General features: G+C 39.6%; 1 protein-coding gene across 1 annotated transcript in view; it reads left to right on the forward strand.

Moving 5' to 3' along the window:
• TDRD9 (tudor domain containing 9) overlaps window positions 1–15,692 on the forward strand; it is an 87,517-nt gene extending 71,825 nt beyond the window's left edge. Inside the window, exons 27-37 of the mRNA XM_087704742.1 lie at window positions 55–267; window positions 1,482–1,571; window positions 1,682–1,942; window positions 4,152–4,307; window positions 5,155–5,225; window positions 5,817–5,926; window positions 6,155–6,251; window positions 6,590–6,728; window positions 9,250–9,368; window positions 13,654–13,726; window positions 15,440–15,692. Of these exons, the coding sequence (XP_087560868.1) occupies window positions 55–267; window positions 1,482–1,571; window positions 1,682–1,942; window positions 4,152–4,307; window positions 5,155–5,225; window positions 5,817–5,926; window positions 6,155–6,251; window positions 6,590–6,728; window positions 9,250–9,368; window positions 13,654–13,726; window positions 15,440–15,541 (1,431 nt within the window). The 3' untranslated portion in view covers window positions 15,542–15,692. The remainder of the gene's footprint in view (window positions 1–54; window positions 268–1,481; window positions 1,572–1,681; window positions 1,943–4,151; window positions 4,308–5,154; window positions 5,226–5,816; window positions 5,927–6,154; window positions 6,252–6,589; window positions 6,729–9,249; window positions 9,369–13,653; window positions 13,727–15,439) is intronic.
• Window positions 15,693–19,851: the final 4,159 nt, after the last annotated feature.

The raw sequence follows: 19,851 nt of genomic DNA on the forward strand, positions 1-19,851 counted from the left end.
TCCTGTGTGTGTGTTGTGTCAGAGGATGCTACAAACAAATCTTGCCCTTTTCAGATTGTAGAGGTTGGGCACTTCTGTGGATACAGAACAGATGAAAGAAGTATGGCGTTACTGCAAAATCTGTCTGTTGAGATCGGTCAGCTGGAGTTGACCTCTTTGCCTATTCGCCCTTATCCAGACTTGGTTTGTTTAGCACCTTTCACTGAATGGGAAAAAGAGACGTACTACCGTTGCCAAGTCCTGTATGTGTCTGGAGACAGTGCCGAGGTACTTCTTTTTCAAATCCTTGAGTATGTTCAAGTATAATCGTACGGAATATGTTTAGTGCAGTGTTTCTCAATTTTGATGATTTTAAGATGGTTGGACTACAAATCCCAGAATTCTTCAGAGGAGAGCCAAGTTGTCTGGGGAATTCTGGAAGCCAAAGTCCATCCAACTTTCAACCAGAGTTGAAAAAATCTCTAGCATAACAGATGGCAACACCTGAATTTTTGTTTTTACTGGTTTCTGCTTACATTTTAAAAATACATTATGTACTGCTTGGAGTAAAAGCTGTTTTCCTTTACTCTCAGACCTCTTTTGGAAAAGAATAGAAGGCTGATTTTTTTTTTAAAAAAAAATCCTACTTTGAATAGCAGGAGTCCACATGTAGCTGTACAGTATTATCTTCCCATTTGAGATATGTTGAGCAATAAGTTATATTGTTTTGGCCAGCAGCAGTTGTGCTGCCTTGGAATGTATGTACTCCTAGTCACATAAAAATATTTGCTATTACTGTGTTTCTGGCATTTGCTGGCAGTAGCAGCAGAGGTGGTATTCAGCAGGTTCTGAACAGTTCTGGAGAACCGGTAGCGTAAATTTTGCATAATTCGGAGAACTGGTAAATACCACCTCTGACTGACCTCGCCCCCATCTATTCTCTGCCTCCCGAGTCCCAGCTGATGGGGAAGAAATGGGGATTTTACAGTAACCTTGCCCTGGAGTGGAGAGGGAATGGAGATTTTACAGTATCCTTCCCCTGCCACGTGCACCAAGCCACGCCCACAAAACAGGTAGTAAACGTTTTTGAATCCCACCACTGACTAGCAGGGATATCCTTGAAGCATCCATGGGTATCCACAGATCAAATTGTTTTTCAGGGTTGTTTCTTTTGGGTGCTTTTGATTTGTTTTGGAGAAGTTTAAGTATAGCAGGGCCATGTTTCAATGAATGTTTGGAAAAAAATAGTCAATTACAATACTCTTTGGGAGAGATGATGGAAAAAGCTGACTGAAGCAACAATGGGAAATAGCATCCTGTTTTGAATGAAACGTATCTCCACTTTCACAACATCTCTGCACTTTGTGCTAATCCACGTTTTGTTCAGTTTGGGTTTATGTAATGTGTTGTATTTGTAATCCAGCTCACTGTCGCCTAGGATTGCACTCTTTTCTTCTCTAAGGCTTGGAAGAAGTTTCTTTTAATTGCTTTTTGTTGTACAGGTGTTCTATGTAGATTATGGCAATAGATCAAAAGTGGCTTTAGACCAGTTACGAGAGATTCCAGGCGACCTCCGAGAGCTTCCCTTTCAGGTAAACCTTTCTCTAGTTTTTAATGACTGACAGGACAGTATTCTGGGGAAAGTCAGAATATTTCATGTTCTTGGAAAATATATATATTTGTTTTAATATTTTTTGTTCAGGCTCTGGAATTCAAGGTGCGTAGAATACGTCCCTCTGCATGGTCTCTTGTTTGTGGAGAACAGTGGAGTTATGCTGCGAACCAAAGATTTGCTTCCTTGGTCAGTGGCCATGTTCTGACGGTGAAGATTTTCTCAATTGTCCATGGCATCTTGCATGTGGACGTGTTTCAAAGCTCTGGCATTGCGAACATGGTGAATATCTGCACCATACTTATTGAAGAAGGCTATGCAGAACCTGCAGATGACTCTTATGAATCAAAAGTAAGAGATTTTTCTCTTTATGTCATTTCTGTTAGGGAAACCATCTGAACTATAGTATGCATCTGTCTGCCTGTCCTACCACCCATCTCCTTCCTAGAGATGCTTTGGGTGGTTTCTTGAATTTGTGGATGGAAAAAATAAGGAGTTGAGGATGGTTAGTGACACCCCTTAAACACTATTGTGCTTCTCTTTTGTGATTGTACACAGGAACGTATGCTATTTTGGGGCATGTTCTAATGCCCTTACAAAAGGACATTTAGAAAAGATGGATTTTATTGTGAGCTGAAATTGATTGGGAGATTTAACATTCTCATGATTTAAGTAGAGTGTAAAGTTACTAACACTACACAGCTCAACAGCATATAGTGAGGATAACTTTATTATATCAGTTCAGCTTTTATTGCTCCCCACCCCCCACAATTCTGCCTTCCCCTCCCTTCCCTTCCCAGCTCTCTGCTAGGTTTTACATATGCAATGTGTAAAATTCTTCCATGCATCTAGTGAAAGGGACTGTGATCCATGAAACCTTAGACAATACACACCTTAGTTCCCTCTAAACGTCTGTTGGTTTTTCCACCGCCTAATAAATTTAGAAGACACAGCTAGAGTACCACAACTTCCATGCAATATATTATTTTTGTAAACTACATTATAAAACAGACGTCTTGAACTGAAAATTTCTTCTCACAGCTCCTTTGGCAGACTAGAACCAGTTGAGCTTGCAGTTGTGGGTTCCCTTTCAATTATTTTCACTGATGATTTTATTTGAGGAATACTGCCTATGACCTTGTGTTTGCCCTGCAAGAATTTTTTGTTCTCTATTCTTTGTATTCTACTTGTTGCTTGGACTTTGCTTCTCAAGCTTTCCTTGGTGCAGTTGAGTCTTACAGTTTTCCTTATGTGTGAGAAAGAATTTCTCACTTGTCATGAGGAAGGGTGAAGATATGGAGTCTTCCACCGGAAGGATTAAAAGTAAGCTTGTTGAATCCTGTATTTGAAGCCAGAAGAAATAGGAAATGGGCCACAGTGCTTTTTATCCATTGAAAAGAACGGTTCCACCACAAAACCGCGGACGACAAAATCGCGGTCGACGAAACCGCGTATGTGACATCATCACAGCGCGATGAAAAAGATCGAAAAATGTAAAAATAAAGCGAAAACCTTACCCTAATCCCCCCAGACCTAACCCTAAACCTAACCCTTAACCTAACCCTAAACCTAACCCTAAACCTAACCCTTAACCTAACGAAAAACCTAACGCTAACCCTTAACCTAACGCTAAACATAACGCTAACGCTCTAAACCTAACCCTAACCCTTAACCTAACCCTAACCCTAACCCTTAACCTAACCCTTACCTTTATGTGAATCGGCTTGCTGTAATTTAATTTTTATTTCAATTTTTTTATCTTTTTCGTCGCGTTGTGATGACGTCACATACGCGATTTCGTCGACCGCGCTTTTGTGGAACGCGGTTTTGACGGGTCACGGAAAAGAACGGGCTTTGGTAATGAGATGCTTATTGTGGGAGTCAGTGTGGTGTAATGGGTGGGGAGTGTGTTGGGATGTGACTAGAAAGTCTCAGGTTCATATTCATCCTTAGATAAACTTACAATGTAACTATGGGTTTCTCTCTCCCCCCCACTCTCTCCCTCCCTCCCTCTCCCTCTCCCTCCCTCTTTCTCAGCCCACTTTACATCAAAGGAGATACTTGTAAAGCAAAATTAGAGGAGGGAGTGCTATAGATATGCACTATAGAAAAAGGCATGATATAAACTATTAAATAATAATATAAACTATTAAACAACAATATTGATAAAAAAATCAAGTATAGATAATGGACATTACAGTACCTGACTTGACAAAACCACAAAATATATAGACCTGCGAATAGAACAACTGTGGCAAAAGAAAGTAGAAATAGTAATAAGTGCCTTAGGTGTAATTCCAAAACATCTGGAGTACCACTGGAATGCCATTTGCATTGATAGAATCGCCATCATTCAGTTGCAAAAGCAGCTTTACTTGGAGCAGCTTAAAACAGGCGACATTGACCTATGTCAGCTCCTTGGGAAGGATGCGATTGGTGGATAAAAATGTCAAATCCAGTGTAAACTGACTGATTCACTGTTCAACCAACCATAATAATACAAAATTTTCTTCCTGCCTTCTCACTCACCTGTCAAAATCTTTCCCCCCAATCTCTTTAGCTAAATCATGAAACTCTCAAACAACTGTTTTCAAAGCCAGAAGAGAGTGAGAGGAATAAATCTGTATCCCTCCCGATGTGCTCAAGAGAAGAGAATGCCCTGACTGAAATACTGGAGAGTTGCTCTGCTAAGAGGATTAGTACCCCAAACTGCAAGGTAAATTTAAAGGGTATTAAAAGATCTTTGCCATTCCCCACCCCCATGTTAGCGGTGAGCATCTAATGATTCGCCTGAAGTATGAAATGCTGTTTTTTTCTGTTTCTATGAATAACAGTATTGCCTCATCATTCCATATTAAAACCAAAAGTTAATTTGTAATGCATTTGTGATGTTAATTTCTTGCTCATAGAGAATTAGACAATTTCTGGTTCAGAAAAACGAACAAGACCAGGTCATAGGTGTAGGTGGGAGTTCACCTCTCTGGGATTTTATGGAAGAGGTTTCAAGAGCCTTCCTTCCTTCCTTCCTTCCTTCCTTCCTTCCTTCCTTCCTTCCTTCCTTCCTTCCTTCCTTCCTTCCTTCCTTCCTTCCTTCCTTCTTGTTTAATCTTACAATTTGTTGCAACAACCAACTTTACATTTTGAATTAAGAGACATTTGTTTCAAAATACCCTGATTGAGGTTAGTTGCAGTTTAGGTTTCACATGTTATTTAAATAATCCCTTTTTGGAAGTGACCAAAGAGAAGAGAAAATACATGTGTGCAAGATTTTTGTATCTTCAAAGAATGGCCAAGCATTATATTATTTATATTTTGTTTAAGTCAAGAGCTTTCTGCCTCCTTTTGGGCTGCATGCTAATCCTATAAACCACAGTTTACAATGCTAGTACAAGCTGTTTTGGTTCCTCTTCCGAGTTTTTTGTGGTGTATATATTATCTAGGAAACCAAGACAAAAAAATGAAAGATTGAATTTCACTTAATGTAGTAAAGACAACTCCCAAAATTAACAAACTGAAATGTTGCAGATGTCTTCTTAATCCCATTTTCTCTCTCTTTTCAAAAGGTCACACTACTTGGCCCCTTCAATGCCTACAACCTAAAATTCAGCAGTATGACCAGAATTTCCAGATTCAGGTAAGATGCAGTTCTACAGTGCTTTGAGGGCAACTGGGTAAGATTATAAACTTCATGTTTTGCTTTTAGGCATCTCCAAGATATCTGGGGGACATTGCAGAATACAGAACACTGCTTCAGATGGCCCTTTTATCCAGATGTTTGATTAAGAACTAAGGCTGAAAGCAGAACAAACTTTTTTTGTGTTTGTTTATTACCCTGTCCATTCATAACATTTTATGAAGGTTATGCAAACTGCAGATAACAGTATCTTCAATTCATTTCAGCACTCCCATTGTTCTAACCTTTCCTCTTTAGTTAACCAATAAGGAAATAGAATATAGAAAACCTACACATCCATCCCCGCCCCTTAGTAGTTCTTTGAATTCTTCCATCTGGAAGCACTCCTCCTTTTTATTTATTTTCTGCTTTCTGTCCTCTGCGGTTTATGTAATAGTTGTATGTAGAGAATTTTTAAATAGTGATAGCGGTATTTATTTTTAAACATTTGGGAAATTTTTAGTAAACTGACTGTCAACAAAATATTGCAGTTTTGGACTTTTAAAAGTTCTCATAATAATAAATCATGTTGAATTTCCCCCCATCCTTTAGAACAATCTTGGTAGAGAAGGAGAGCGTAAACTCTGTGGTTGTAGTTGATGCTCCTGAGAATGCATTTCAACAAATACTGGTTGCTGCTTCCATATCTGTAAATGCAACAGGTAAAAAAGTGCTTTGTCCAAGTATTTATGCTGACTGGGGAATTCTGGGAGTTGAAATCTATAGGTCTTAAAATTGCAAGTCTTAAAGTTGTCAAGGTTGGACACCCCAGGTTTATAGTAGGCAGTATAATCTTTCCTGCCTACACTATATTTCTAATCAAAGCTATAACTATTTGTATGACTTTTTTGTTTTGAAAGATCATAATACTTTGCTTTTTGTGGTGATAGGCTCAGTAATGATGCTAAAGGAAACTTCTCTCATGCCTCATATCCCGGGACTCCCAGCATTACTGAGCATGCTGTTTGCTCCTGTGATAGACCTCAGGTATGTGAACATTTCTAAGGAGGAACTTGGGAATCACTGGGGAAAAAATGCTTCTACTCTCATTTTTCTTTGCGTCCCCTGGAAATCTGCTTTCATTGGAGATGGGAGAGGGCAGTGTGGGGCTAGGAACGTGATGATGGAATAAGGAAGGTCTCAATTCATCCATCATTTTAACTGGAACCAGTTAAAAAAGCTTTCTGCAAATGGAAAGAATTCTTCCTTTTATGGAAATGATGTAATGATGCAAACTCTTATGTCTGTATAGGACTGTTATAACATGTATCAGGCATAGGTGCTATATTTTCTTACACTTACTATTAATAATGTTGTTATTTCAGGGTTGATGAAAGCAGAACGAGATACACAGGTGTCCTATGTGGTTTGGGCTGGAACCAGTCTCTGGGAAGCCCAGTCCTCCAAGACCATGACATGGAACTTGCATTTGATGTGCAGATTGATGCAGATGACATAACACAGGTAAAATGTGCTTCAGCTTTTCAGATGTTATGCCAGCACATGATTGGAATGTCACATCTTAAGCTACTTCCTTGGTTTTCTTGGAATGAATCTGGCTTCTTCAGAATTAAGAAACTGTCTGGTTTCTGTGAAACAAGATTGCTTGGTTATAACCTATAGATATTGTAGGCATAGTATTATGTAACTGTTTTCTGAATCTTAGATCTGCAGCAGAATAAAGTAACAAAGCTGAAGAACTATAGCATCTCCGCCAAGTAGCTCCTAGATTTTGTTGGAGTTATAGAAACTACAAACAGTTTTATGAATGGGCCTCTGTTCGGAGGTAATCGGGTGAAGCTGATCCATTTCCGATTTATTATTCAGCTCCTAAAAATTAGGAGTTTGTAGTAAGTTTTTATTTGGGTTTCTTTTTTTGAGTTAAAAAAGGCTAGTAAAAATAATGATGACATAAGAAAACTTTCTGAATGTCTATGCTACTCTTGGAAAAGGAAAACAAATGTATTTGGTAATATGATAGGGAAATTCACTAATGAAATTGTGATGTTATTTAAATGGGCTGAAATGATTGCCATTTTTTTTCTCCTCTATTTTGGGGACGTGTGGAGCTTAAGAGGCGGAATTATCCCTAATTTCAGCCTCCCTCTTTGGGGGAAAAAATGAGTGATGGTATCAAGTTTCTGCCAGTCTTAAGATACCGGTTTGATTCTTAAAATTCCTAAATTTTTGACATATTTTTTTTTAAAGTTTCAAACATTTGACTTTACCCACTTAGATTACCAGGGCCCCACTAGAGAGTGCTGGATGCCAATTCTGGTCTTTCAAGCTGCTTTTTCTTGAGTTTTTGAATCAGGAAAGCAGCTCAGACTTAACAACTGTTTGGGGATGTCCACACTATGCATTTAAATCTGTTTAAAATTGATTGATTGTTCAGTTTTCCCTATGTATGCGCTAGCTTATAAAATACTACATTTTAAAACATTAACATTCATTCCCTGAAGGGGAAATAACAGTTTGCCTTCCAAATGTTTTAACAGCTTCCTTGGCAGATTGCCTGCATCTAATTGATGCCTGCCTTTATGTAAACAGGAATGTGGGTATATTCTTGAGCTCTATCCTAGGCTACTTGCAGATTACAAATTTCTAAAGACCTTTTAATGGCAAACCATTAAAAATACCAGTTAAACGTAGTTTCATTTAATTGATGTATACCGTATAATATTGATGGGCAGTAAAGTCAGAAATAATCTGAATCATCAGAAGTGCAGAGAATTAGGTCTTGTGTCTGCAGTTGCAAAATTGAAAATTGCTATTAGTGGAAAAGTTTGGCGTTTGGAAATCATACAATATTTTGTAATTTAACCCCCAATCTGAAATGCCCAAAATACATTGGAACAATAGGTCACATAGTTCCAAGGGAGTATGATTATTTGCAGTTTAATGGACCATTTGTGAAGGCAAGTTGTTAGTATATTGCAAATTGTTGAAAGTAAGATTATTGTCAAACTCGATTTCATTGAGGGCTGCATCAGGATTGTATTTGACGTTGGGAAACTGGGATGGGCGTGGCCAGGGTGGACGTGGCCAACTTGATGTCATGTGTCAGAGGCGCCTGTGGTGCCTGAGTGCTCTGCCAGCAAAAAGGGCTCCCGAGCTCTGTTTTCGGCTCAGGCAGCCTCCTGCTACCCTCTGCCAGTGAAAACGGCACTTGGGAGGGCCACATGCGGCCCTCGCGAACTCTGTTTTGGACCGTGATGGCCTCCTGCAGTCCTCTGCCAGCAAAAATGGAGCGGGGGGAACTGCATGCGGCCCTCACAACCTCTACTTTTGTTGGCAGAGGCACCGCAGACCTTCGCTTTTTACAGGGCATCTCTGAGGACCAGATCTAAACACCCCATGAGCTGGATCTGGCCTTCGGGCTTTGACAGATGCTGAATCTGTAATATGATGTCTTTAGGTTTTGGATTAGTATAATGTCCTACCTCAGGCACAAAACCAGCTGGGTGACCTTTCTCTCCGTCCTAGGAGAAAGAAGAAGAAACCACTTCTGAAAAACCTTACGAAGAAAACTGCAGGATTTCTCTAGGCGATCTCTGAGAATCTGATATGATTGAAGCGAAAGAAAGAAAAATAGCACAAATTAGGCCACATTAACTTTTTCAACAGAGATGGCTTTAAAAATCTTGATTAATTATTCTGTCTGAACCAGGCTCATGTGCTTTTTCTTTTTAAGGCGGTAACATGAGTTGATTAAATTGTATGGTCTTTCTCTTAAGAGGAATCTGGGACATTCCAAATGCCTCGGAATTCAGTTTCTATGATTTTTCCCCAGTCCAATCAATGATTTAATGGCTGGAGGTTAGCCAGAGAATCTGGATATCTCAAATTTTAATAGGCTGAAAGTTGAATCTAAATCTAATCAAGTAAATGCTTTTTGTTGGAAGCTAAAAAGTTTATTTTATTTTTTAAAACATAATTGCTGACTGCCACTGTTTTTGTTTTTAAAAAATCACTATCTTCATAGATAAACATTCTGAGGACATATATTAACAAATTAGCCTCTGATGAACCAAAAGGCCTGCTGCAGTTTGACCCTGAGAAAATTGCCCAATTGCAGAATACAGCTCGCGAAAAGCTTTTAAGGTAATGTTTTTCCCTTTACCTCTTCAATATTTTAAAGTTTGTTTCTATTCTTCATAATTGCCATGTGTGAACAAACAAATGTGGCTGTTTGTTTGTCTAATGTGCTATAATTATATTAATCCCTATTTGCTATAATTGGGCAGTCTCTAAACCCAGAGAAAAATGCACAAGGCTGCATCTTTGTATAATGTCTAAAGAAGGAAGGCTCCTTGGAAATTTAGCTTTTCCCCCTCATATTAGCCTTGAGCCAAAATACCCCGGCTCCACGTTTCATGTAGTAAATTGTACGGGAAGAGGCTACGGGCATTCACAGGAGAGATACATGATGAAATGAGTTCTGACATCATGATGCAAACTCTGCCTCTTTTGTGCCCCAGATGTCACATGGAAATGCATAAGGAGTACAGCTTGCATTGTGATGTTGTGACACATGCTTTGTCATTTTAACAAAATCTTGGCTTGCTGCAGATGACCCTGGAGGGGGCATTTCAGTAATTACAGTGGGAAGGACAATTTACTTGAGTCCTTCCAATTGGAAGCCAGAGTCTGTCAGCCTAAATCAAGCCTAGAGGAAGGCTGGTTAATAGGTCTCTCCCCCCCCCCCCCAATCACCTTCACCTTTTCTCTAAGGAAGTGCTATCTATCTCTGCTGTCTTAAACTCCTGAGTGAAAAGTAAGTTTTGTATTGGAGAAATACAGAAGCCAGAAATGGAAAGAATGAAAGCAGTGATTGGTTTTGTTTTGTTTTTTGCTCTTTCTTTATATATTATCTCAATAAAGATGCCAATTTAAACCTGGGAAACTATAGGGTGTAGTCCCATCAATGCATTTTAAAACCCTGTAGCTAGTTTTTCATCAAAATATGTGGAACGATCTAATTACAGATCACCAATAATATAAAACAGGCTCAAGTGGACCATTTCATATGCTGTATGGATAGTTCTCTGTTGTGACTCAGCAGCAGTCTTTTGTGAGTCTTTTCGGAATGCAAGATTAACAATGCAGCTGGGTCTCGTTAGTGGTGTTTTGGAGATAAAAGGACGGATGCTGCCACGCCCTAGTCGCAGGAGTCAACGTTCCTTGGTTCGTTCAACATTGATTGATCATCAGTCGTGGTTTATGTAAGATACACTTGGAAAAGTGCTTTGTTTTCTGTAACCCTGATTCAAGAAGATACACTTGGAGAAGTGCTTTGATTTCTGTAGCCCTGATTCGTAGAGACTTTGGAAGAAGTGCTTTGCTTTTGTTTTGTTCAACTTGTGTTGCCGTAGGAGAGATTTGTTTTGTATTCTGTTATCTGGTCAGAGACTGTATTTACGCTATTTTTGGGCTCACAGCCGGTCTGAGTCGAGAACTGATAAAGAGAGTTCCTTTTAAGTTTGCCTGCTTGCCGTTTGTTAACGAGCGGAGAAGGGGGGACAGAACAGTTCTCTACAGCAATTTTATTGAGCATCCAGATGATCTTGTCATTTTTTAGTATCAACCAGTGATTTATTTCTCCTAACACTCTTTTAGATATAAGTGGACTGAATCAATTTAATTATGAAAGCCTATGTTGGTAGTGGAAATCTCCAATGATACGGAGCTTAAAAAACCCTATTGAGAAAGTTTTGAGGATAGAAGAGAAACAGCCACCTTCTAATAGGCAATTCTACTGTGTGTCATTTGGGGTGAAAGGGTTAGTTTTATAGACTTGAATTCGAAAAGAACAAACACACACTTGTTGCAGTTGGAAGTGCTGGAATTTGGAAATGGATGGATGGAGAAATAAAGCGGAAGAAATTAAGTGCATGCGACTGTGTAAAAGAGCTGTGCTTATAATTTTATGTGTTGTGGCAGTGGAAAGAGGCTGAGATGAGTTGAAGAAGCATATTCTGTCATTATCCGCTGGGATGTAATGTAAATTTTAAAAAATCAACGCAGAATACGAACACATTGTATAGATTGTACGTCACTATGCCACAAACAATAAAGACAGAAGTGCAATGGGATAATATTAAGGTTCACATCTGGATACAACGTTCATTTGAGTTTCACTTGGTTTGTATGAAGTTATAGTTAGCTACAATGTAAGTAGCCCGTGATTTCTGATGCCTTAAAAAAAGACAAATCAGAAGTGCAAATCTCCCAAAATAGAAAGACATTGAAAGAGAATAATTTCAGGTTTTATGATAGGAAGTGTGGAAATATTGTTGCCTTGTTCTCAGCACAATCTCTGATCAGGTAAGGATGCATATTTGTTGGATTCCTCTGTATGAAAAATACAAGCAATAACAGCATGCAAGAAAAAAAATTCTTACCTTTGCAATTCTGCAATTCTAGGAATAATGTTAAAACTATCTTTCAAGGAGAAATTGAATGGATGGTTTACTTTCCTTCCCAGTTTACCTGCTCTGTAGTTTTCTTTTTTAAAAAAAAAATAGGATTATAAAAAAAAATAGGATCCTAAAGTGCATTAAAAATAAAGAGGGGAATGACTTCATAAAATCATAGCCAAATCATATATCTGCATTTTAAGTTAATTGTATGTCTTATGTGTCTTCACTACTTAAGAGGAAGTTATGTATTTGAAAAACACATGTCTAGACAGAATGAATTAGAATACAAATACTGCTTTACTTTGCAGAGTTTAGAGAGGAAGGAGTTGGCAGAGAAAGAATCTGTAGCAATCGAGTTCCTGTACACAATAAGACATTCTAAAAATAGCCAGCATAGCTTTCCTTTCTATGGATGGATGAGTAGATAGATAGACAGAGGCACAAACAGTAAATATATTGTATATACATCCATACATCCATATTCATCATGGAGAAAACCTATGCGATCACTAAAAATCACTCCTGACTTAATGGCACATAATTATATGTATATACCTGGCTAGTGCAGAGTTTAAACACTGTGACTAAAATTATAATTTTAAAAATGTCTCTATCATCAGAATGTACTTAATAAATTCTTCCAGTTGGTATTTGAGCTGCTAGGATATGGAAGCAAGGAGAGAGAAGTACCTACCACCCTAGCTCAGGGGTCTCCAACTCCCGGTGTGCAGACTGCTACCAGTCTACAGCCTGTTGGGAACCGGGGCACGGAAGCAGTGTATGAGCATGCAAAGCTCCATTTGTGCAAAGTAGCCGGCATGTGCATGTGAAACCATTCTCTGCTCTCTGCCGGTCCATGGAGCCAGAAAGGTTGGGGACCCATGCCCTAGCTACTTTATTAACCTTAGATTGTGCGATAATTTGACTACCTGGTATAGATTTAGAAGTGGAGCTTCTGGATTTTGTTAAAGGCCATTTCCCTCCTATTCATACCTTTCAACGTTCCCCCCCCCCCCCCCGCCTTTCTTATAAATGCTGAGAGTTACAACCCAATACATATGGAGACCACCCAATAGAAAAAGCTGATACAGGGGAAAGAAATCTCAATAGTTCTGAGTCATAGATCACTTGATCGGCTCCAAGCATATGATATATATCTTGCATTAACCCTTTACAGGTAGTCCTCAACTTATGACCACAATTGAAGCCCAAAATTTACGTTGCTAAGTGAGAAATTTGTTGAATGAGTTTTAACCCATTTTACGAGTTTTATTGCCACATTTCTTAAGTGAATCACTGGAGTTGTTAAATTAGTAACATGGTTATTAAGTGAATCTGATTTCCCCATCGACTTTGCTTGTGAGAAGGTTGCAAAAGGTGATCCCGGGATACGGCAACCGTCATAAATGTGAGTCAATTGTCAAGCATACAAATGTAAATCACATGACCATGGGGATTCTGAAAAAATGGTCATAAGTCACTTTTTTCAGCACCGTTGTAACTTTGAACAGTCACTAAGCGAACTGTTGTAAGTGGAGGACTACCTGTACTTTTTATTTTTTAGCGTTAGGTCCAAAAAAATACAGAATGATAAAATCTTAAGAGTTGGAAATGACCTTTTCGGTTTTGAAGCCCAACGCTCTGTTTATTCCAGGAGCCCAAATCTAATTAGTTAGATGGCTTGAGAACATCTAGTGAAGCATCACTCTCTGAATAATTATTTCCGCTGTTAAACTTCATTTATTGTTAAGATTTTTTTTTTAAAAAAGAAAAACCATTACTCAGAATCAGCTCTCTTATAACGTGAGTACTTTGTTCTGCATTCTGGAATGAGACCGAACAAGTCTTGACCTTCTGTGTGACATCCTTTCAGCATTTGAAGTGCTATTGTTTTCCTATTAATCTGCTCTCCATTGAAGGGATATTATTCATATGAATTTTTCTTTTATTTGCAATTCCTCTTTCAGCTTGATTTGCAAATCAAAACCTCGTGAAGCTGTTCCTCCCACGTGGTATAAGAAGTCATACGAATGGACCCAGGTAGATTTTGTTCCCAGTTTTAAATCTTGCTTTAATATATGAGCAAAACCTCTTTGAGCTTGAACTGCAAAGATGATGGGCTAAAAATAAAAAAGTTGTATCTGTCTGTTTCTACAAAAGATAAATATATGAAAGAAAAAAAGGACTGAAAATGAAAAATTGTTTAACTTTGTACGTGAAGACAACTTTTGGACTTTGGCTTGAAACTGAAAAAAATGAAGTTTTAATTTTGGGATTTGATAGCAATAGCACTTAGATTTATATACTGCTTCATAGTGCTTTACAGCCATCTCTAAGTGGTTTACAGAGTCAGCATCTTTCCCCCAACTACCTGGGTCCTCATTTTACCCACCTCGGAAGGATGGAAGGCTGAGCCAACCTTGATTGAGCCTGGTGAGATTCAAACTGCCAAATTGCAGGCAGCCTACAGTCAGCAGAAGTAGCCTGCAGTACTGCACTCTAACCACTGCGTCACTGTGGCTCTTGATAATTAGAACTGTTTATGATTCAGCAGGTTCTGACAGGTTCTGAGAACTGGTAGCAGAAACTTTGAGTAGTTTGAAGAACCAGCAAATACCACCTTGAGAGACCGCCTACTGCCAATTACCTCCACTAGACCGATAAGATCGCATAGATTAGGCCTCCTCCGAATTCCATCAGCCAGCCAGTGTAGACTGGCAACTACCCGGAGGAGAGCCTTCTCGGTGGCTGCTTCGACCCTCTGGAACGAACTCGGACCCTCACCACCCTCCAGACCTTCCGCGCCGCCCTTAAAATCTGGCTGTCCCGGCTGGCCTGGGGTTAAAGACTCTAACCCCACTCGAATTGTATGACTGTTGTGTTCTTAAATGATGTAGTGTCTTTATGTTGTAAATTGTTTGTCCTTCCCCCTCCCCTTTGAACTGTGAGCCACCCTGAGTCCCCCCAGGGAAAAGGGCGGCATACAAATAAAGTGACTATGACTATGACTATGACCTCTTGCTGGCCCCAGAATGGGGAGGGAATGGGGATTTTGCAGTATCCTTCCCCTGGAGTGGGTGGGAAATGGAGATTTTGCAAGTATCCTTCTGCCATGCCCAGAGAACCTGTAGTAATTTTTTTTGAATTTCATCACTGTTTATGACTATAGAAATACTATAGAAATAGTCCTTGACTCACAGCAGTTCATTTAGTGACCATTCAAAGTTACAATGGCACTGAAAACAGTGACTTATGACCATAGTTCAAGCTTACGACTGTACTTTCCCATGATCATGTGATCATAATCCAGATGCTCGGCAACTGAGCCGTATCTATAACGGATGCAGTATCTTGGGGTCATGTGATGACCTCTTGCAACCTTCTTACAAGCAAAGTCATTGGAGAAGACACATTCACTTAACAACCATATCACTAATTTAACAACTGTAGTGATTCACTTAACAACTGGGACAAGAAACCTAGTAAAATGAGGCAAAATTCACTTAACAAATGTCTCATTTAGCAACAAATGTTAGGCTCAATTGTGGTCATAAGTTGAGAAATACCTGTACTATTGAATTTTAAAGAAAAGGTTAATGTATTTTATATTTGTAACTGTATCTAAGAAAGTTAAAAGTTACTCAGTTTTCTTATTTTACTTGATATGGGCCAAAGGGTAATCAATAAACACTTACTTTACTTGCATAAAAATGTGGTTTATTACTAACCTCTTTCTTAATTTCCCCCTTTTAGGTGAGATCATCACTTATTATTGATCAATCTGATCAACCAGCTATAAGCAGGAAAAATTCTTCTCTATTCCAGTTGCATAAGTTGGTGTTATTAAATGCCTAAATTCATGCTGGAAGACGTTCTGTTGTTAATGCCTTTATTTGGCCTTTATTTTGGAAAAAAAGTGTATTTAAGATTTAATAAGTTACCTGTTCTCATAAAAAGCCTTTATGAACGAAGTTAATTATTTAAAAATGTTAAAAGTTTTTGTTTTTTTTTTTAAAAGGGGTTTTTTTTACCTTTAAAAAGATTCTGAAAAATTATATGTCCTGTTTTGGTGCTTGTTTTCAGTTATTCTGTGTTAAATTTCTAATATGCCTAAAAAATAAAATTATTGAACTTTAAAGCACTTTTTGCAAAGAGAGTTAAAAGAAAAGCAAGTGAGCATAAAAAATGTCTTCATTGTTTCAAACAATTATTTTTTACCGAAAAGGAAAATTGTTTATTTTCAATGTATTTTGAATACACCATATTGAATACACCATATTGAATACACCATATTGAATACAATATGTATGTATTTATTTTCTACCCAGTCCTGAACGACTCTGCAATATATGGAAATATAATTACATACAAGGCTTACATATACAAGATACATGTTCTCAGTCAAAACCCACTAAAAGCTGATACCTTACTGGTGCAACACAACTTTGTAGAGATTCTCAATCATCCCATCATTTGGGACAACCTTGCCTTGCTTATCCCAAAGGTGCTTTTTTCAAGAGGATTTTTTGGGTTTTCTTTGAAGACGTTTCACTTCTCATCCAAGAAGCTTCTTCAGCTCTGATTGGATGGTGGGGAATGGAAGAATTTGCAGACAGCTGGTCGTTTGCATTGTTTTGGAGCATCGTTGAGGCGCACCTGGAGGTTTATCTGTGTCATCTGGCTCCCCTGAAGGGGGAGGGATACCACATCATCTATTTCCAATCTACCACACAGTCCTTTCAACAGTTCCAAAAAGACTTCACACCAATTTGCACCACTCAAGATGACCCTGATGACACAGATAAACCTCCAGGTGACCTTAAAAGACCCACTAAAAGAATGCAAATGACCAGCTGTCTGCAAGGAGTATAAATCCTTCCATTCCCCATGCTCCAGTGAGAGTTGAAGAGGCTTCTTGGATGAGAAGTGAAATGTCTTCAAAGAAAAACCAGAAAGCCCAGTTGCTGCTTAAAAATAGCAGCTTTGGGACAAGACCTGGATGACTGAGAATCTCCATAGACATTTGTCTTGCTTAGGAAATACAAACAAAGGACAGACTGTATGTGCCTCTGAGGAAAGAGCTCCGGAAAGTGGGGGCTGCTGCAGAGAAGGTCTGTCGTTTGGCCAATATCTCACAAAACGGGGGATCTCAACGGGCTCTTCCTATCTAAGTGACTAGAATGCACCGTGTTGTGATAAGTGTGCAACTCACAAATGAGCTGCAATCCTTCGCAAATCTATGAGAGGCCCCTCCTCCCCTTTTCCCATTACATATGAACTCCCCGAATTGTCCTTGTAAGAAATAATTTACAGCAAGCGGAATTAACCCTGAATAGCACCCCAGAGGGAAGAATCAGTCACAGCTCAGTGGTCCTTTAATTTAAATTGTTGATATTTACTGGCCCTAGAGCTACAATGCTGACCTAGTAGGAAGGGATAAGCAATACAGCTATCCAGATGGCTTGATCGAAAAGATTCCAACATCATGCTATAATTTACACTGCCTTTCCCTTTCCCGTATCTTTGAAATCTAGCAGGCCAAGGATATATTATCTGTGGCTCTGCTTTCCCACAGGTCTGCTCTGCAAGCTGCCAGTGCTTTGCTGGAAATTCAGTGTACACAGTAGTTTGCATGCTTAATACATTTATATTGTATTTTCAGAGGGTTTTGATTAGTTTAGATGAATAACGCTTTGGCCCAGCAATGGCCAGATTTTGTTTTGACAAGGCATTACCTGATATATTGTAGTGTGCTACATAGGCTTTATTTTTTTTTATTTGAAAAAATTATGTTTCCAAGCATTTAAATTCAAACTCTCAGTAACTTTAAAGTTAATGACTAGGATTTGGGGTGGTGGTGGTGGAAAGTACCTTGGAACTAATGAAGCAACTTTAATAAAAGAATTCTATATTACTGGGTATGTCCTGCCAACAATCTGGCTGTTGAATTTTGTACCAGTTGTACCTTCTAGGTCAGGGATGGCTAACCTTTTCCGGACCGAGTGCCCAAAGCGCATGCACGCAGCCCAAAATGCAATGCGTGTGCGACCCCCTGCAGGTGCACGCACCCCACCATGTGCATGCGCCCCCGCATATGCCCCCCACATGCACACATGGCTCTGCATGTGCATTGCCCCTGTGCATGTGCGCACGGCTCCCGCATGTGCCCCATTCCCCACACATACATGCATGCCCCCCGCATGTGCCCTGGCCCCCACATATGCACAGCAGAGACCAGAAGACCAGCTGGCTGACGGGAGGCGTGTGTGCATGCATAGCAGAGCTCAACTGGGGTGACAGCTCACGTGCCCACAGAGAGGGTGCTACGTGCCACCTCTGGCACGTGTGCCATAGGTTCGTCATCACGGTCTAGGTCATCTCCAAAAGAAGCCCCATACAGAGCAAGTTATAGTGGCCGAGTTGGTGATTGGGGTAACTGGTGTAGAGCCTCAATTGTGCGAAGATCCCTCTGACTTCAGCTTCCCCCAGCTGATTGAGTAGGAACCAAGATTTGTAGGTTTGAGTCACTTCTTCCAGGGAGACCATGATCTGTTTCAGAATGACTACTGAGACAAGCATTACTAGATTATCACCAATGACTGCCAACTCCATCTTGATAGGATTTAATCCGAACTTCATTTAACCCATCCTGATCCTAAAGCTTCCAGATATTGGATCTGCTCCCATCCCCCTCAAAACAAGCACATATCAAAACTTTGTGTAAGAGGATAAATTGATGGTCAGACTTCACTAAAGGTCTGGGGTTTCTTCTCCTGCAAGAGTCTTTACCGTAAGAAAATGGTAATGGTATTTAGGGATGACCGCTGAATGACAGGTTGAAGAGGCAGCAGCCAGGTGAGATAAAAGGCAGCTGAGCCCACGGCAGGAATGTTTGCAGCACAAGAGGTCTCGGAAGGGACCCTCCCAAGTCCTTGGGCTGTGAAGGAGATTGGGGAGAGGTATACTTTCTGACTTGCAAGATTCTGTTAATTATCGTAGAACAAAGTACAATGAGCCTCACTTGGCTTTATTTTCTATTTGGTCTACCTTGCAAGGCTGACAAAAGTTCTGATTATATAAGAACTACCAAATTTAAGATGGCATTTGTTCCAGTATAAATGGATGTAAGTCCTTTCTTGGTATTAAGTGCAACCGTGAAATTAAGCAGTTTTCCTCAAGTCTTCAGTATTGGAGGGAAAGGTTGCTGCCATACCATTGAATTGAAAATCCCCCATCTTGCAGAAATTTTCGGGTTTTTTTTTTTTCTTAAACAGCAATGAATGATACCCTCTGCACCACATTTAATACACTGTTGCTTCCTTACCTTACTTTCCTGAACTACTAAGCATGGAATGTCTTGTGACGTGGCACGACATAACCGCGAACGTCAAAAGCGCGCCCACAACACCGCAGCACTAAAACCGCGATGTCAAAAGCGCGCCCACAACAGCGCGCCGACAGAAGCGCGATTTAACTTAAGGTAAGGTTTAGGGTTAGGTTTAGGGTTAGGTTTAGGGTAGGTTTAGGGTAGGTTTAGGGTTAGGTTTAGGGTTATTTTTAGGATTATGTTACAGCGCGCTTCTGTCGGCGCGCTGTTGTCGGCGCGCTGTTGTCACACGGTTTTGACAGTGCGGTTTTGTCACCGCGCTTTAGTCACACGCGCTTTAGTCTACCGCGGTTTTGTGGTGGAACCGTCTTGTGAAAGTATGTGGTATTGAAGTAAGTACCCAGCATGCTTCACAATTGGTACACTGCTGGCCGGGAATGTAGAAATGGCATCTGTACTGTAGTAAGGAATCACATTGCAATTCCACGTGAAGTTTACAATAGCGAAACAAAAACTGTTCCTGCCTACGTTCCCTATAGCCTAATATCTATGTTGATTAAGAGAGTTTTTTCCCCCAGGAAAAAGCAAAGAATTTTCAGCTCTTATCTAGTGGTGAACTTCAGAAGTAGGAGTAACACCAGAGAGAAATAACCCAGTTAAGTGCCTGAGCTGAGTAAGTTACCAAGAAGCACTGCGGAATAAACTCGGTTTTCATTCTGTAAGTTAGAAAAACAGCTTTTTCACACTGAATTGATCCAAAATGGAAACGAGAGGCCACATTTATCCAGAAAGTAGATAAACTTACTATTTTGAACATTTCATAATATAAGATTTATTT

The sequence above is a fragment of the Thamnophis sirtalis genome, unplaced genomic scaffold, assembly GCF_051295495.1.
Source record: "Thamnophis sirtalis isolate CommonGarterSnake01/CBP01778 unplaced genomic scaffold, rThaSir2_p1.2 scaffold_1, whole genome shotgun sequence".
Taxonomy (NCBI): Eukaryota; Metazoa; Chordata; class Lepidosauria; order Squamata; family Natricidae; genus Thamnophis; species Thamnophis sirtalis.